The 17,895-nt window shown below is 51.6% G+C and overlaps 1 protein-coding gene across 8 annotated transcripts in view; it reads right to left on the bottom strand.

Moving 5' to 3' along the window:
- SULF2 (sulfatase 2) overlaps positions 1-17,895 on the bottom strand; it is a 124,668-nt gene that overhangs the window by 32,624 nt on the left and 74,149 nt on the right. For all 8 annotated transcript variants that reach the window (XM_058562527.1, XM_058562529.1, XM_058562533.1 and 5 more), the window contains one exon: positions 8,617-8,768. In XM_058562527.1, coding sequence (XP_058418510.1) covers positions 8,617-8,768 — 152 coding nt within the window. The remainder of the gene's footprint in view (positions 1-8,616; positions 8,769-17,895) is intronic.

Raw genomic sequence — 17,895 nt, 5'->3', positions numbered from 1 at the left:
TGCTGATCCCTGCTGGCTGCATCCGGGCGTCTGCAGTGACGCCCGAGACTCGCACCTGCACCCCACCCCCACCCATCCATGTGGACTGGACGGGACCACAGCGCCCTGACTCCTGGCGTGGGCAGCGAGCCCCGCCGTGGCCAAGTAGAACACCTCATCCCTCTGGCCACGGTACTTGAGCCGAGTCCAGGCATCAGAGTGAGGGACGAGGAGGCCTGGGCCAGGCTGGTGGTGGCATTGTCCTGGGATGGCTGGGAGCAGACTCGATAGTTAGGACGTGTTCATTGACTGGACATGTGGGTGCATGAGAGGGGGCATCAGGCCCCCCTTTCACTGGTTTCTGGTTTGGGTGAAAGGTACAGAGATGGGGGTCCAGGGGAAAGAGAATGTCTGGGAGAGGGCGGAAATGCTGAGTTCAGTTCTGGACAAGCTGAGTGGGGAGGCCTGGGGTCAGCCATGAGGACTGAGTTAGAGATTCAGGGTTGTTAACAGAGGGTGAGACAGGCGGGCGGAGCCCGCCGGGGCCGAAAGGTGAATTTTCCAGAACCCGGAGATGGGCCCATGGACCATGTGTGAGTCACCCCTCTGCCTCCCTCCAGCCCCGGGCAGGGCCCACTGCCCCGTCCCAGGGGAGGCGGCACACCTGGGCGGTCGGGAGCTAGACTGTCCCCCGGCGCACTCCCGGCCACGCCCTGGCAGGCAGGTGGTGGTGTCAGGGTTCTGGGGACTTTGCTCCTGCCCAGAGCTTGGCAGCCGCTGCTGGAAGACGGCCAGGGGTGACACTGCCCTGCTTGAATAGAGGGCACGTCCCCGCCTCCCCTCTCCATCCTCACCTCCACCGGCTTAATCTGATGAGTAAGCCGAGAGGAGCCGCAGTGCATCCGAGGAGACGCCGGCCTGCGGCTCTGGGCAAAAGCGCCGTTTCCCCCAAGCAGTCGTTCAGCAATAGGATTTCTCAGGGAGGAAGAGGAGGGCGTGTGGGGTGCGGGGCGTGTGTGTTCTTGGGGACCGGGGAGCTCGGCGACAGGGCTGGCAGGCGAACCTCCCTGCCTCATTCCCCCGGCTGGCCTTTGCCACTGTTCCTGAAGCCATTATTCATGCGCTCACTTCAATACTTGCTGGCTGCCTGTTCCCAGGGTGCCGGGCTCCCTGTTAGGGGTCAGGGATGTGGCCGCAGGTCCCTGTCCCCATGGCGCTCACAGTCCTGTGCAGAGCACGGAAAAGCATTCTCATTCGAGAGCCGCGGAGGCAGGAGAACCGGGAGGGCTGGGGAGGGTTTCGCTCACTTAAGATCCCTCTGGCAGCTGAGGGTGGGGACAGAGGCTGGCGGGACAAGAAGGGGCCGCGGCTGACATGACCGGAAGCTCCTCTTCCTGACTGGGTGCTGGGAGACACGCGTCTCCCGGGTGCTGGGAGAAACGCGTCGCGTGGGTGCACGGGAGTCGCTCCCACTTAAGTCCCACAGAAGCCCGCTTTTATGTCTCTCGTTTGAACCTGGGTGACATAACCCAGTTCACCCCACATCTCACAGGGCATCCCCAGACTGGAGTCTCGGGGCTCCCAGGACTAGCTAAATTTTCGGCCTGAGGAGCCGCACGTGAGCTCCATCGGGCTGCTGTGAGGCTGTGCCAGAAGCCACTGGCTTTGCTCCCGGAGACCTGGTTGGGGGGGCGGCGCGGAGGGCAAGGAGGGGAGGCTGCCTCCGCCCCAGGGGCAGCCCCCAAGCCCACCTCTTGATATTTTCTTCACTTGGCAAGTCAACCTTATGTAACAGATGGTCTCCCTTCCCGAGCCGTCGGCTTCCTTGGGCATCAGGTTTGTCTAACTTGCATTCCCCATCACGATGTTGAGCCCTCACCCTGGGAGGCCTCTGCACCAGTCTGTGTTTAAAAGAGGTTCGCACCCCTTTAAGGAGCAATCATAGTTCATGCAGCTGAGGGCTCCGGAGTCAGAAACACTGGTTCAAATTTCAGCTTCGTCACCTCCTAGCTGTGGGCCAACCGCCTGCCTTTCTGCATCTAAAAAATGGGCCCAACAACAGTCCCTTCTTCACATGGTGATGTGACACTGGACAAGGACTTGCTAAGTGAAGAAAGCAATTACGAAGGATCTTGTCACTGAGAGAACCCACAGCGAACACTGGCTCTTACTGCTGTCAGACGTTTCCTCATTTGACCTTCACAGCAACTTCGAGAAGTGGACATCATGCCCGTTTTACAGATGAGGAAACTGAGGTCATGAAACGAATAAGCTTAGAGCTATAGCTCAGGCTTTCAAATTTTTTGTCTGGTCCATCTTTTTTCCCACAAACAAACAAAGTTATTAAAGAGAGGTGTAAACAGTGGTTCTGTCAACAAACCTTTCCTGTCAAGGGACAGAGTAAATATCGGAGGCTTTGCAGGCCAGACGTGTCAGTTACAATTACTCATCTCTGCCACAGTCTTGAGGAAGCAGCCGCTGCGTTAAACGCATGGGTGTGTTTGTGCTCCAGTAAAACTTTATCTGTGCACACTAAAATTTGAATTTCATGTAATTTTCACGTGTCATGAAAATTGCCCTTCTTTTGATTCTTTTTCAACTAGGTAGAAATGCAGAAACCATTCTAAGCTCAAAGGTTGTACAAAAACAGTGGGCAGGCCAGACTCGGCCAAGAGCCACAGTTTAGAGAATGGATTTTGAGCCAGACGGCCTGGGTTCGAAACCCGCTTTACTGCTTCCTAGCTGTGTGGCCTAGTTACCTCTCTGTGCCTCAATTTTCTCATCTGCTGGTTGAGAACAGTAACAGCACACACCTCACAGGGGGTGGTGGGAAATGCAAGGGTTAATCCATGCAGAATGCTTCCAGCAGGGTCTAGCGCATGATCCATCTAAATGAATGTCAGTCATTATTCCTCAAGAATCACACGCCTGCATTTCCTTGTGAAAATGCAAACAGTACAAAGCTGCAGTTCCCTTCGATTACCCCTCACCCCGGCTCCCAGACTTGGCCCCTTCTGTCCCCTCCTGGGAGGTATTTTTCCAGATGTGTTGTTGCGTATGTCAGAGTATTGCTTTATGCATCTTTTTTTTTTTTTTTTTTGGTGAGGAATATTGGCCCTGAGCTAACATTCGTGCTTTATGTATCTTTTTACATTAATTGTACCGCGCTGTGCATCTTCATTCATTCATCCAACAAACAGAGCAGTGACAAGACAGATGAACACTCCTGCCTTCATGGGCCTGGTATTATAGTGGGAAGAGGCAGACAGTTAACAGATGAATCAGTGATGGACACGGCCAGGGCATCAGTCGGAGGGAGTCAGGGGTTGGGGTGCCCTTTACGCAGGGTGGTCCAGGAAGGTGACATCTGAGGAGGGGCTGGGAGGACTTCTGCAGCCTGCTCTCTCCGCTCAGCCTTATGGCCCAAGACCTTCTGACGGCTTTACACACAGAGCCCCCTGGTCTCTCTCCAGAATCCTCCAGAGTAGGGATGCTTCATGGTCATTTAGTCATTTCCTGCATTGGTGCATCTCTTTCAATAACAAACAAAGCTGCAACCAGCAGCTCAGCCATGCCCCCTCCTGCACAGAGGGAGGCTTCTCCAGAACCAACGGAGAGAAAGGGCCAAAGACTGGGCGCATTCAAGTTCACAGAGACTGCTGTCCCTCAGAGCTTGCCCACCACCTGGGTCCTCTTCTGCCTCCCCACCTGGAAGCCTCTTCCCGCGACTCGACCCTACGTCATTCCTCTCTCCCTTCTGCCACCTGTCCTACCTCCGCTGACCCTCTGTGGCCATCAGTGCTTGCTGTACAACATTCTCTGCTTGATCACTGCCTCTCTATCCACCCTGCCATCAGGACCCCTTTCGTGGCATCTGCCCATCTCTGGGATTAGTGACCGGGGACAGAGTCCTCGGAGGGCCTTTTGAGGAGGGCTTGGGAAGGGCCACCACTTCCTCCCAACCCGGGCCTCCACCGAGGCCCCTGAGGCCAGGGACGAAGCTCTGCCCCGAAAGAGGCACCTTGCCTCCAGACTGCGGGGCCCAGAGCATGGGCTCCCGGCTCCGCCTCGGCTGGAAACCCCGAGCCCACTCCTGCTCCCCAGATGCTCTGGCTCCCACTGCCTGCTGCTCCCCTGGGATTGAACTCTGGACCTGAGCCAGCTCTGACTCCCAACGGGGCCCCCATCCCTCCGTTCCCAGGCCTCCGGTAACGGGGGGCCCAGGAATCCTACCACCTCTGTCACAGGGGGAGATGTGCATGCGGAGCAAGTGGGGCAGAACAGCGGCGGCGCCACCTCCCCCTCCTCAGCCCCGAGGGGACTCTGGTACCCCTGGATAACTTTGTTATCGGGCGGCCCTGAGACCAGGCGGGGACACGTGAGGAATTTCATCAAGGAGGGAGTAGATTTTCCTAGGTATCGGAGAATCTGCCTTGCTGAGGCTGGGAGGAGAGAGACGGCGTGTTCGGCCCCAAGAAACTATAATTTATATTTGCAAGGAGTCCACCAGGTTTGCTAAATCCCCCCACCAGGACTTTGGAACTAGTTTACATGGGAGCCCCTGGAGGCCGACTACGTGCAGAGTGAGGTATGGGGTGGGGGGAGAGGTGCTGCCCACGTGATGTCACGTGGTTTCTGCCCCCTGGGCGCCTGGACTGATCAGACTCAGCCACACATTAGTGGTGATTACCTGGCAAAGATAGGGGGGATCCCCAAACGTACTAGGGTTTCCAGAAGGGGAGCAGGAGAGGGTATTTTTAGGCTGTTGAGCATCTAGTCAGCTTTCTTCCCGTGGACACTCCCCGTTGTTATTTGGGGCTCTATTCTCAGCCCACGTTCCAGGGTCTGGCTCCAGGGAGGGGCTCTTGCTCCGCCACCTCTGGCTCAGGAGTAGAGCCCATCAAAAGACTGCACGCCCTGGCCACACCGATTGCTTCAGGGATAGACACGTGACTGCTCCAGAGCCACTGAGAGGCAATGAGACTCGCTGGGAATCCCGGGAAGGAGAGTCGCATGCTTGTAGCCGTGCAGGACGGCCATACTGCTACGAGATGAGAGAGACAGAGAGACAGACAGGAGAGAGAGACAGAGAGAGGGGGAGAGAGAGAGAGACAGAGACAGGAGAGAGAGAGAGACAGACAGAGAGACAGAGAGACAGCCTGTGAATGGGGCCAAAGAGAGGAAAACAGAGCTTAGAGAAGAGAGAAACCGCCTGAAGATTTCATTGGAGCCCCTGGGTCCAGCCACGTCTGATGCCATTGCTGCTGGGTCGGTTAAGTAGGCTACTACGTTTCCTCTTCAACTGAGCCACTTTGAGTTGAGTTTCTGTTGATAAACAACTGAAAGAGGCCAGTCTGGTTCAAGAAAGGATAAATCATGTCGTTGAAGGCACTCCGGGAAGGCGTCATGGAAGAGAAAATGGGTAAGACTTGGACAAGTTCAGGGCAGGACAGCACCAGTAAAGATTTTGTGATGGTTGTAATAACCCACAAGGCGGGTCTGGCTGAAATGGCTCACACTGGGGAAGACAAAATAGAGGAGACGGGGCTGGTGTGTGTGCGCACACACACCTGTGTTTTTACACCGTGGAGCAGCGTTCTGACTTTAATACACGCACCATGTCTTCACAGTTTATAACACACCTCCGTGCGCCAGACTGAGCTCTGTGAGGATGGTACCTGGGTCTATTTTTGTTCCCCCTTGGATGCCTAGCACCTGGCACAAAGCGGGCTCTGAATCAATACTCGTTGAGGGAATGAGTGAATAACGTAGTCAAATTCCACCTGAGACCACTGACTGCAAGAGTGCAACTCATAGTCCCTGGAGGGCAGCGGGCAGAACAGTGCAATGGGCTGCAAAGGCTGCAGACCCGTGGGTCAGGTCTGGCCCTCAGGCAAACTTGATTCATGCAAGATTTTAGGAAAGTCTGAATTAATTACCAATATTTAAAAATCAGGAGATTTCACAGGAAAAAATGTACAAATGTGTGGCTTCTGTTGAAAAATCAGAAAACCTGGCCATCGTGGGCCCACATTTCCATATGGGACCAACAGGCCTGATCTGAGGGTCTGCTGCCCTCTTTTATTTTTATTTATTTATTTTAATTTAATTTATTTATTTATTTATTTTTCCCCCCAAAGCCCCAGCAGATAGTTGTATGTCATAGCTGCACATCCTTCTAGTTGCTATATGTGGGACGCGGCCTCAGCATGGCTGGAGAAGTGGTGCGTCGGTGCGTGCCCGGGATCCGAACCCGGGCCGCCAGCAGCAGAGTGCACGCACTTAACCGCTAAGCCACGGGGCCAGCCCTGCTGCCCTCTTTTAGACAGCTACATTCTCCATAGCCCCCACCACTCCCTACCGTCTCACCTACTCCCAGCTTGCTCTCCTGTTTGCATGGCTGCCTGTCTCCTGGTGATCTCTGCCGAGAGGCCTTGTGTAGCAATTCAGAGAGAGACGAACTGGAGAGGACAGCCCTGGATCATCACACCAACCCAGAGAACCCTGGTTATGACAGGAAGCCAGGCCCAGGGCGAGTGGGAGTGGGGAAGAGAGAGGGATGGATTGGACGATCTAGAGAAAGAATGCATCAGCTGTGGGGGATGCCAGCGCTGACTCTGAAGATGTAGTTGGGGCAGGAATATTTGTTAGTCTCCAGATATTTTTTTCTGAGGAAGACTGGCCCTGAGCTAACATCTTGCCCAGTCTTCCTCTATTTTGTATGTGGGAAGCCGCCACAGCATGGCTTGATGAGCGGTGCATCAGTCCGTGCCCTGGATTCGAATCTGCGAACCCTGGGTCACTGAAGTGGAGCACATGAACTTAACCACTACACCACCGGGCAGGCCCCAGATTTTTTTTTTTTGGTGAGGATGACTGGCCCTGAGCTAACATCTGTTGCCAGTCTTCCTCTATTTTGTATATGGGACACCGCCACAGCATGGCTTGATAAGCGGTGCACAGGTCTGTGTCCGGGATCCAAACCCGTGAACCCCAGGCTGCCGAAGTGGAGCATGTGAGCTTAACCACTATGCCACCGGGCTGGCCCCTCCAGATTTTTTTTAATGGAAAGTTCGGATGCAACATCACCGTCAGTCTCTCCTCCTCCTTATCATCATCATTGTCTACGTCAGGGGCCAGCAAACTACAACCTGTGAGCCCAAATGGGCCCACTGCCTGTTTTTGTAAAAAAAGTTTTATTGGCACACAGCCATGCTTCTTTGTTTACGTTTTATCTATGGCTGCTTTTGCACTACACTGACTGACTTGAGCAGTTGCAACTGAGACTGTATGGCTTGTAAAGTCTGAAACATAGTATCTGGCCCTTCAGAGAGGAAGTAGGCTGCCCTGTTCTGAGCTAATATGCATCAGGTATTTATATGTGCAAGGGGCTCTTCTAATGCTCTACATGAACCAGCTTGCGTGATCCTCAAAACCTTTGTGGTAAAACCACAATGAAATACCACTACACCCCCAGCAAAATGGCTATGATACAGAAGACAGTACCAGTGTTGGTGAGGAATGTGGAGCGACTGGAACCCTTATACGTTTTTGGCTGGAGTGTACACTGGTTCAACCATGTAACATGGCCTATGTCCCAGGTGTATAACCAAAAGCCACGTGTAAGGATGTTCACGGCAGCTTAATTCGTAACAGACCCAAACTGGAGACGGCCCAAATGTCCACCAGTCACTGAGTGGATAAATACCTGTCACCTGTAGAAGAGAATACTACACAGCAATGAAAAGTACACACTGCTGATACCCACAACCACACGGATGAATCTCACAGACATTACGCTGAGTGAAAAAAGTCAGACACACAAGAACACACACTACATGACTCCATTTATGTGAAGTTTCAGAACAGGCGAAACCAATCCACGGTGACAGAAGTCAGAATGGAGGCTGCCTCTGGGTGGGGGGGAAAGGTGTACGCGGGAGCCATTGGGAGGCTGGAAATGCTCTGTACCTTGATGTTTAAACAGATGCACACATATCTGAAAATTCCCTGAGCTGCCCACTTAAGATCTGTGCACTTTACCTTGTATCAGTTAAACAAATTAGAGCTCGAAAAATTATGACATTGGAAACAAACAAATAAATTGTGGTACAATCCACAATGAATTATATACAAGATTAAAGCACCTACACCCACATGTAACAACACAATGAATCTCAACACAGTTTAAGCAAAAGAAGCCGGATACAGAATTAATCTATCAAGCCAGAAGTCTGAGTAACGGTTATCCTTTGGGATAACCATCCTTTGGGAGGGGTGGTTAGTGGAAGGAGTTACATGGGGGGCCTTCTGGGGGGTGGTGACATTCTGCTTGACCTACCTGGGTGCTGGTCACATGTGTCTTTTCAGTTTGTGAAAATTCACTGAACTGTACACTCTATATGCACACTTTCTGTAAGAATATTCCGCTTCAGCAAAACGTTAAAAAACAGGATTCTCAGAAACAGAGACGACTATTTGAGAGATGGAGACACTGAGAAGCAGAGGATGTAAGCAAGGTGCTGAAGGTGGCACATTTCCGTCATGATCCGAGCCCAGGCAGCCAGGCTCCCGTGTCCTGCTCCTAACTGCTGAGCCCCCCGCCCGCCCCCCGAGCCAGGGAAGGGCGGGACTCACCTTGGAGTAGTCGAAGCCATGCTTCTCCTTCACCCCGTTCCGACAGAGCGTGTAGTTATAAAAGCGGGAGTTCTTAAGGAGGCCGACCCACTCCTTCCAGCCGGGCGGCACGTAGGAGCCATTGTACTCGTTCAGGTACTTCCCGAAGAAAGCTGGAGGAGAAGGGCCAGGAGGGCACGTGAGAACGTGAGAACGCAGAGAGCAAACGCCTCCTCCAGTCATCGCCCAACCACCGTGCGCCCGCGGCCTGAAAACACCACCCTCTGAGCCACGGAGCCCTTGGGCAAGCAAGCGAGGCCTATGACCCCCTTCTCAAATGTTTTTACATAAATAAAATAAAATACACAGAATTACAGAGAAAATCAATCACTGTGAAATACAGTTATTAAAATATTAAAAGAATCTGCCATATAATAATGTGTCCTTTTTTTTGTTTTTATTGAGATATTAAAAGCAAGACCTTGCAGAGAGTGATAAATTCAAAGTAGTGATGAGTGGAAATACTTTGCAATATTTGCCATTAAATATCAGTGATTTCTACGGATGACAAAGTTACAGATTCTGCTGACCTGCTGTCATTTGTGGCCTACGTTCATAACTGACAAAAATGCTAAGTTTCAGTTGTAGGTTAACAAAAATAAGAGTAATTTATTCCCACTCCAGTTTATGGACCCCTTGAGTTCTACCTACCATACCGTGACCAGAATGGCTAACACTAAAAAAATGAACAGTACCAAGCGTCGGTGGGGATGTGGAGCAACTGGAACTCTCACATACGGTGGTGGGCGTGCAAACCGGTCCAACCACTGCGGAAAAGTGTTTGGCAGCGTCTGCTAAACTTGAACATATTCACACCTTCTGACCCAGCGATTCGAATCCTGGGTAGTTACTCAACAGAATTGCATTCACATGTTCACCATGCTCAGAGCAGCGGTATTCATGATAGCAAATAACTAGAAACAAATCAGATGTCCATCAACAAAAGGATGGATAAGTATGTTGCTGCATATTTGTATAATGAAATACGAGTAGAAAGGAGAAGGAAAGAACCAGTGCCACATTCAATATCACGGCCACATCTCCACAGTCTGATAATATTAAGAGAAATAAGCCAGATATGAAAGAATGCACATTGTCTGATCCCATCTAAATGAAGATCAAAAATAGGCGTCTATGGGGCCGGCCCGGTGGCGCAAGCGGTTGAGTGCGCGCGCTCCACTGCGGCGGCCCGGGGTTCGCTGGTTCGGATCCCGGGCGCGCACCGACGCACTGCTTGGTAAGCCATGCTGTGGCGGCGTCCCATATAAAGTGGAGGAAGATGGGCACCGATGTTAGCCCAGGGCCGTCTTCCTCAGCAAAAAAAAAAAGAGGAGGATTGGCGGATGTTAGCTTAGGGCTGATCTCCTCACAAAAAAAAAAAAAAAAAAAAAATAGGCGTCTATGAATTCATATCGATATGAATCCATGGTGTTGGAAAGGAAAGCAGTGGCTATCTCTGGACCTAGGGAGGAGAGTGGGTGGAGGGGGCACAGAGGCAGGGGCTTCTCGGGTGACGGCCTTGTTCTATTTCTGCTGGAACAGGTGGTTTGGTTTGTGCAACTCCACTGAGCCGGACGTTCAGGAGCAGAGCACTTCTCCGCATGCAGGCACGCGCCACCAACAAAAGCCTACTTAAAAAAAAAAAAATCCCCCGAATTCATCTGGATGGGGATACACCAAAAGACTCGCTGTGGGTGAGGAGGTAACAGACAAGGTCTTCTTCACGATCCTTTTTGTTCTTTTTTCTTTCCAACGAGCAAGTACGATTTTAAGTAATTATAACCTATAAAGCCATTTTTACGAAATGGGAAAATCTGTGAGAGTTTTTCCAGAGAAAGCAAAACTTTGCCAGCCCTCTCTTTCAGATGAGGACACTGGGGCTCCGAGACATTCTAGAACTACCTCCGAGAGTGTGAGAACCGGAGAGTTTGAGGCTGTTAAGATTTAGAGAGATGGTGTAGCAGAGGGCTTGGGGCCGTGCCTGACAAATGGAGTGTTGAGTGAGTGTCAGTTCAGAGCGCAAGGTGAGAGGAGACAGAGGAGGTGAACAGCCACAGAGGAGGAAGGAGCGGGCTGGGGCTGGGCTGTGATGCCAGCAGAAGATAAGATAGGCCCCCCTCCACCTGGAAGCTTCAAGGAAGTATGAAGAGCCTGTCGGCCCGGAGAAGAGAGGCCCGGGCCGGGAGAGGCTGCGATGGAGCCGGAGCCCTCTACGGGCTCTTCCTGGAGAGCTGGCAGGTGGCTGGCCCTGCGCAGGAGGGGAAGACCCCTCAGAACCCACGCAGCCGGATTCCCGAATCCCCACGGTACAGGCGGAGGGAAGCACTTCCATTAAGTCAGGAAGCGAGTGCTCCTGAGGGAGGAGCTGATGAAACACCTTCTGGAAGGATCTGGGCACCAGGAGGAGGTGAAAATAGGAAGGGAGAATCCCCGAGCAGTCTCAGGACAGGCCCCGGGGGGGGGGGCCTCCCTTCGCACGGAGGGCAGGGCAGGAATAAACAGCAGGAACCGGGCGGTCTGGGGAGGAGGGGGGGGGAACCGCCGCCCTGGCTCTGCGTCCTGGCTGGGGGTCAGCCCGGGAGGAGCAAGAGGCAGCGTGAAAGGACCAGGCAAGCTGAAGGCCTGAGCTTCTTTTCTAGAACATGGCGTGTTCAGCCATCCCGCGGCATCCATTCCCCTGAAGCACTGGCCCTCAGCTGGGGGCGATTTTGCCCCTCAGGAGCCACCAGGCAACGTCTGCAGACACTTTTGGTTGTCACAACTTGGAGTGGGGGTGCTACTGGCGTCGAGTGGGTAGAGGCCAGGGATGCTGCTCACCATCCACGGTGCTCAGGCAGCCCCCAAAACAGAAAGCTCTCCAGGGCAAAATGTCAATAGTCTGGAGTTGAGAAACCTTGATCTAAATAACTCCACCTGGCTCCTGGCACCTTCCTTTCCTCAGTAAAAGAACCACATTGTGAGAGCTGAAAAGGCCCCCAGAGATCAAGTGCAGTCCAGGAATAAGATCTACTAAACCTCAGGGACCTTATTTATACTTCTGATGCTTCTTTCCATTCGTAGGGAGCTCTGCTCTGGGCACACTCCTGGCCTCTCCCCACTATCTCCTGTTCCTCTCCCTGGGGAAGAATGATTTACGGCAGGGTCTGCGAACCTTTCCTGTAAAGGCCCAGAGAGTAAATATTGTGGGCTTTGTGGGCCAGATAGTGTCTAACACAACTATTCAATCCTGCTGTTGTAAAAACAGTCACAGATAATACAGAAACAAATAGGCGTGGCTCTGTTCCAATAAAACTTTATTTACAAAAACAGATGGAGGGCCAGATTCAGCCCATGGGCTGTAGTTTGCTGAGTCCCAGCATACACGCCTGCTGGGTTTGGAGAGACAAATTGGGCACGCATAACCCAATCCTTCCTCTGCCTTTCTTTTGGGGAGGAGCTGCCTTCAGGGAATGCTAGTTTTAAGGGGGCATGCTCTTGCGGGGTGGGGAGGAGAGAGGTGCGGGCCTGGCTCAGCAGGAAGTCGGCTTAACTCTGGAATTTAGCATCTGGAAGCATAAATGCCCGCAGAAAGAAGTCACGCCCTCAACCCTAGCCTTTATCAGATTCATCAAAACGCGATTTTGGCTTCCATCTGACTCTTTAGTTTTATTTCTCAATTGGTTCAGAACCTCAACAAGGAAGAGGATAAAATTTAACAAGACCCTTCCTAGAGCCACGACACTTTCTATTCATGACAAATAATACTGGTGATGATGATACCGGCTCAATACAGGTTGACACACAGGAAGCCATATTGTAGAGGAGAAGAGACCATACTGTCACTTTGGATGACCTCTGACCAACTGTGGACTTTGTGGCCCCTCCCGGTGGCTATAAGTTGATAACTTTGTTCTTTTGAGTTCCTTAGGAATGTGACGACCCCCGGGCAGAGTCTATGCTGATAGCCATCATCAACGAGAACTGAAAGATCAGGGTGTAGGGCGTTGCTCCAATCTCTGATGCATAGCAAGTAAAACCAAGGACTGCCAGGAACTAAGACCAGATGGATGCCCCCATCTTGGGACCAGATGCCTCCACCCAGTGATCAGATGGATGCCACCACCCTGGGACCAGATGCCTCCCCCACTCGGAGACCAGCCCTCTATAGAACTGGCCTGTAGTCTTTTGTTCTGTGAGATGGTTCTTTGAGACGTTAGTTGGCCATCTTCCCCCTTGCTAGCAAGCTGTAATAAACTGCCCTTTCTTTTCCACCATTTTGCCTCCTGACGATTGGCTTTTGTCTTGCGGTAAGCAGAGCATGCCCTTTGTGCAGTCACAATGATGTAACAGTTTCCTTTTGAAACAAATGAAGTAAAAAGAGTAAAACAATTGAGAGGAAAATACTAAGTAAATAATATGATCAGTGTGCCCAGGTACGGTAAAAACCAAGATATCCATTCAACAACTATGTATTACACACCTAGGGTATGCCAGGAGCTGTCCTAGGCACTGGAAACACAGCAGTGAATGAGACCAACAGGATCCTTGCCCTCATGGGGCTGACATTCTGATGTGGGGACCGTGACAAATAAAGATGGTGTTGGTAATAACAGTGATGAAGAAAACAAAGGATCATGATGCAACAGAGTGGTCACACATGGACCACTAGAGGCACCATTGGGCCAAGTGGTCAGGAGAAGCTTCTGAGAAATGATGAGAAAGAGTCAGAGGGAATGGGGCAATACAAGGAAAACTGCTCCAGGCAGAGGGACTAGCAATGCAAAGGTCCTGAGGCAGGAACAAGCTTGGGGGCATTTGAGGAACCTAAGGAGGCCAGTGAGGGAGAGAGGAGATGACATCATAAGGTAGATGGGCCAGATCATGAGGGTCCTGCAGGCCACAATGAGGAGAAGCAACAGTAAGCATGACAGGGGAACTTAAAGGGGTCCACACGTCCCCTGAAATATGACACACCACCAGATGTTGCATTTTGTGTGCATTTTCCTGGAAACAGGTCCACAGCTTTTGACACATTCTGAAAGGAACCTAGGACCACAAGTGATTTAAGCAGCACAGAACGTCACTGTTCTGAACAAAAGCCCAGAGAAAGGGGCCCTCTGAATTCCCCACTGGGGGAACTGGGGTCTCCCCACTGCCCGGCTTGTGATCCTACTGGTTCGTCCCTGAAGATAGATGTGGGCCAAGGTCTTTCTGATAAACGTACAGCATGGAATGCTAGAGAGCTTGAATTCTTGGCCCGGCTGGTGAGAGAACTATTACTTGGGGCTGGGAAGTGCGGTGCCTTTGGAAGCCCACCGCTGCCATTATCGTCCAGTGCCACGGGTGTCAAACTTCCTCTGCTAGAATCTCCTCTTTCACATCTGTCTCCTCTCTCCAACCCCCAACCCTTAAAAAATCCAGAAAGAGTGTATTATTCAGGCTTCACAAGGCCCTAGAAAACAGGGCTTCAGTCAGAGGCTTTTAGTGCCAAATTAGATTTTGCTCTCATTTGATTAGATTTCCCCAAGGCAGTTTTAAAAATGGCTATTCCGGCACCAGTTGAGGTGGGAGAAGCAAATTAGCATGGGCCCCGGGGCTCCGGGGCTGGGAGATACAGCCAGGAAAACGAGCTGGAATTAAAATCAAGATTAAAAATACAGCCCATGTTGGGCTGGAGCCCGGAGTCATTGAGCTCTGGTGGCTGGGATGGCGCAAAAGACAGAGCAAACGGGGTCTGCTACGGGGGTGGGACAACTTGGCAGGCAGACTGAGCGGAATGAAATAAATGCCAGGCCAGGAAAGGCCATCGACAAGGTGCTGGCTGAAGGCTGCTCCTGGAAGCAGTGCTGGCGTCAACGGAAAGATGGAGCACTTACTGCCTCCCGTGTGCCAGGCACTGGTGGAAACTTACACCTGGCAGTGGAGACTTTTGTTTTGTCTGCCTGGTCCTTTGGGTACAACCACTTCCCTACTTAAGTACACGTGGGCTGATCTTAAGTCCTGACTTGAGGGCTGCATGCATCATCTCAGCCTGACCGATGAGAGCACCACATCCCCCTGGCTACTGCCATTGGTTCAGGGCTAGGCATGTGACCCAAGCTGGGCCAATGAGACTCAGCCCTGGGATTTTTAGGGAGCTACTGGAAGAGAGAAGTTCTTCTTCCATAGGGCTTGAAGCTGGTGGGATATAAGCAGGAAGTTGTTGGCAGCCATCTTGCCACTAAGAGGGGAGAGTCTGTTTGAGTGTGCAGCAACATGGAAGAAAGCAGCAGAGGTGTGTGTGCGCGTGTGCGCGTGTGTGCGTGAGAGAGAGAGAGAGAGGGAGGGAGATGGATAGAGAGAGATGCTGGTTTGAGTCCCTGAGTCCACTCTTACCTGAAGCCACCTCTAATGCGAGCATTTTCAGTTACATTAGTGGTTCCCAATTAGGGGACACTGGGCAATGGGGACATTTTGGTTGTCACAACTGGGTGTGGGGGGGCTGCTACTGGCAGCTAGTGGGTAGAAGCCAGGGATGCTGGTAAACATCCTATAATGCACAGGACAGCCTCCCTGTACAAAGACTTTTCTGGCCCCAAATGTCAGTAGTGCCAAGGTTGAGAAACCCTGAGTTATGTAAACCAATAGATTCTGCCACTCCACTTTTGTTGTTGTTTTGTTTTGTTTGCTTAATTCAGTTTGAGTTGAGTTCTTTCACTCGCCATCCAAAGACTCGAGGCGAAGACGATGCGCTGCTTAGTGCAGGGCAGGGTTTGGCAAACCAAATCCAGCCTGCCACCTGCTCTTGTAAATAGTTTCATTGGAACACAGCCACACCCATTGGTTTCTGTATCGTTAGGGCTGCACTCCCACTACGATGGCACAATTGAGTTCTTGCAACAGGGACCAAGTGGCTGCAAGTCCAAAATATTGACTATCTGGCCCTTTGCAGGAAAAGTTTTCCAACCTTTGGTGTAGAACAAAATTCCCTGTGTGGGGTGAAAGATCCCTCTGGGATTTAAAGTAGGGCTGGGTAACCTGGAGGAAGCAATGCCAGCTAAGGAGAAGGAGACTCGGAACTGGGCCAGGGCAGTGACGGGGCTCCACAGCGCAAAGAATGACACAACAGAGGGCGGCAATGGCAACAAGAACAGCAACAGCCAATTACAGGCAGTCCTCGCTTTGCATGGTCCTGATACGCACAAATGTCAACTTCCACAGTTTAGTTAAATACCAGTCTCCCACAAGATGGTTCAAATTTAGCTCCCACAGTATGTTAACTGCAATTGCATAAGGTACAAACTTTACTACTAGCTCTTCAGTCCACAAACTGCTGTGTAAATAGCAGACACACAGGATCAATGGCCAGTCACGTCACTTCTCGCAAAGTCTATCGGGGACCGGTCACTGCGCATCTGTTATTCAGTTCACGCGCAGACAGCAACGCATGTAGGTGTGTTGCCTCCCTGTCTCCCAGTGATAAAGCTACAAGACACTTTACAAAAGTGGATTATCAAAGGAGAGAACTGGCCAGTAGAGATGAGACTGCAGCAAAGAAACGAAAAGTTAAGAGGCTGAAATTGAACCTTGAGGCAGATGTAAAGGGAGTTACAGAAGAAACGGAGCTGACCGAGGGAATGTGGACACTGACTGTGCGGAAACTCAGATAGACAGCCAGGCGAACTTAGTGGAAGGCGAACTTAGTCATCAACATAAACGAGGAAAAGTGGTTGTGATGAAAAAGATGAAGATGTCCCAGAGGAAGGGACGCTGGAAAAAACACTTCCCATTAAAGGGACTCTTGGAGATATTTCACAACACTGGACGCTGTGTGTCCTTGGCGAGTCGTTTAATCTCTGGATACCTCAATTTCTCCATTTATAAACGGGGATAACGACAGTATGGACCTCATGGGGTTGTTGTGAGAGCTAATATATGCATATTGCTTAGAACCGGCACAAAACAAGCATCCACTAAGCGTTACAGTTTCATAATCACCAGCGAGTCCCCCTTTCCAGCCACCTTCTTGCTCCGTTAATACCTTGTGGAATGGAGTGCCTGCAGAGACAGATGGCAGAATCCTCCCTCTCCCCCTGACCACATTGAGGGGAGTCTCACCCCTCAGGCCCGTTCGTAACCCTCTCCTGGTCCTGCAGGTCCGTGCGGGCAGCCTTTCGTTTGGAAAGCTCCAGACGCCCGCTTCCCTCCCGGCCGCTGCTTCCTCCATTTGTCTGAGTTAAGTGCTGCTGCGGAACCATTCGGAGTCTGATGGGAGAACCAGATCCTTCTGCTCTCTCTCCCAGCCCTGAATCTAACCGAAATTGCCTCGTCGTAATCGCATTTGTGGTCTGTAAAAGCCGTGTCTTGTGGCGACTGGGGACTGAGATTAGCTGGTGATAAACCTGGCACGGGAGGGCAGACTGAGGCATCATTTTGGATATGGGGGAGATGGAGGGTTTCAGCGACTGGAAACTAACAGGAAGCCCAGGGTCACTCTCTGTGCTGGAGAGCCGTTGGGCTGGAGTGGGGGCACCGCTGTTCTGCATCTCCTGGCAGCCATTCCCCTGTCTCCCGGTAACATAGGAGCTGGCGACATGGGAGACGAGCCACGAGTGTGTCTCTGTGGCCAGACTGTCTGGGTTTGCCACCTCCTAATTTCCTCCCCTGGCAAGTGACTTCCTCCCCCGTGCCTCAATGGGCAACAATGACAATAAGCCACTGCCTGCTGTCACGTGGAGTGGAGGAACCAACACGTGTAAGGAACGTGAACTAGTACCTGGCACATCCTGAGTGTCGAGCAAGTGGCAGCTAGTGGGACTGACAGCAGCCAACGCCTTTGGGGAACTTTCTCTCCCCCATCATGGGCCATCTGGGTGGAACCGTCAATAAGGCTGTTTGAAGGACACTGGTGTCTCTCGGCAGCCATTCATCCCACACCATCTCCACCCACATCCTACTTTAGAGAGAATCGATAAATAACCAAGAGTCGAAACAGTCCAGAGTAGACTGGTTGAATCATGCTACATTTCATTATCTATATTCAAATATAAATATCTCATTAAATATTTATTCATTTTGATTTGGTTTTTCCCCCATATTTTGGAGCCAATATACCAATGTATACACACATGCATGAATACACACACACACACACGCGCACACGTTTTTTTTCAGGGAACCCCTGAAAAGCCACAGCCGCTGTACCCCTGGCCTCCTCCCAAATACAAAGGTCCCAACTGTCAATCAAGGTGCCCTTCTCCACCCAAGGGGCGGGAGCGTGGC

The sequence above is a fragment of the Diceros bicornis genome, chromosome 19 (assembly GCF_020826845.1).
Source record: "Diceros bicornis minor isolate mBicDic1 chromosome 19, mDicBic1.mat.cur, whole genome shotgun sequence".
In the NCBI taxonomy this organism is placed as follows: Eukaryota; Metazoa; Chordata; class Mammalia; order Perissodactyla; family Rhinocerotidae; genus Diceros; species Diceros bicornis.
This window is presented reverse-complemented; position numbering and strand designations above follow the sequence as displayed.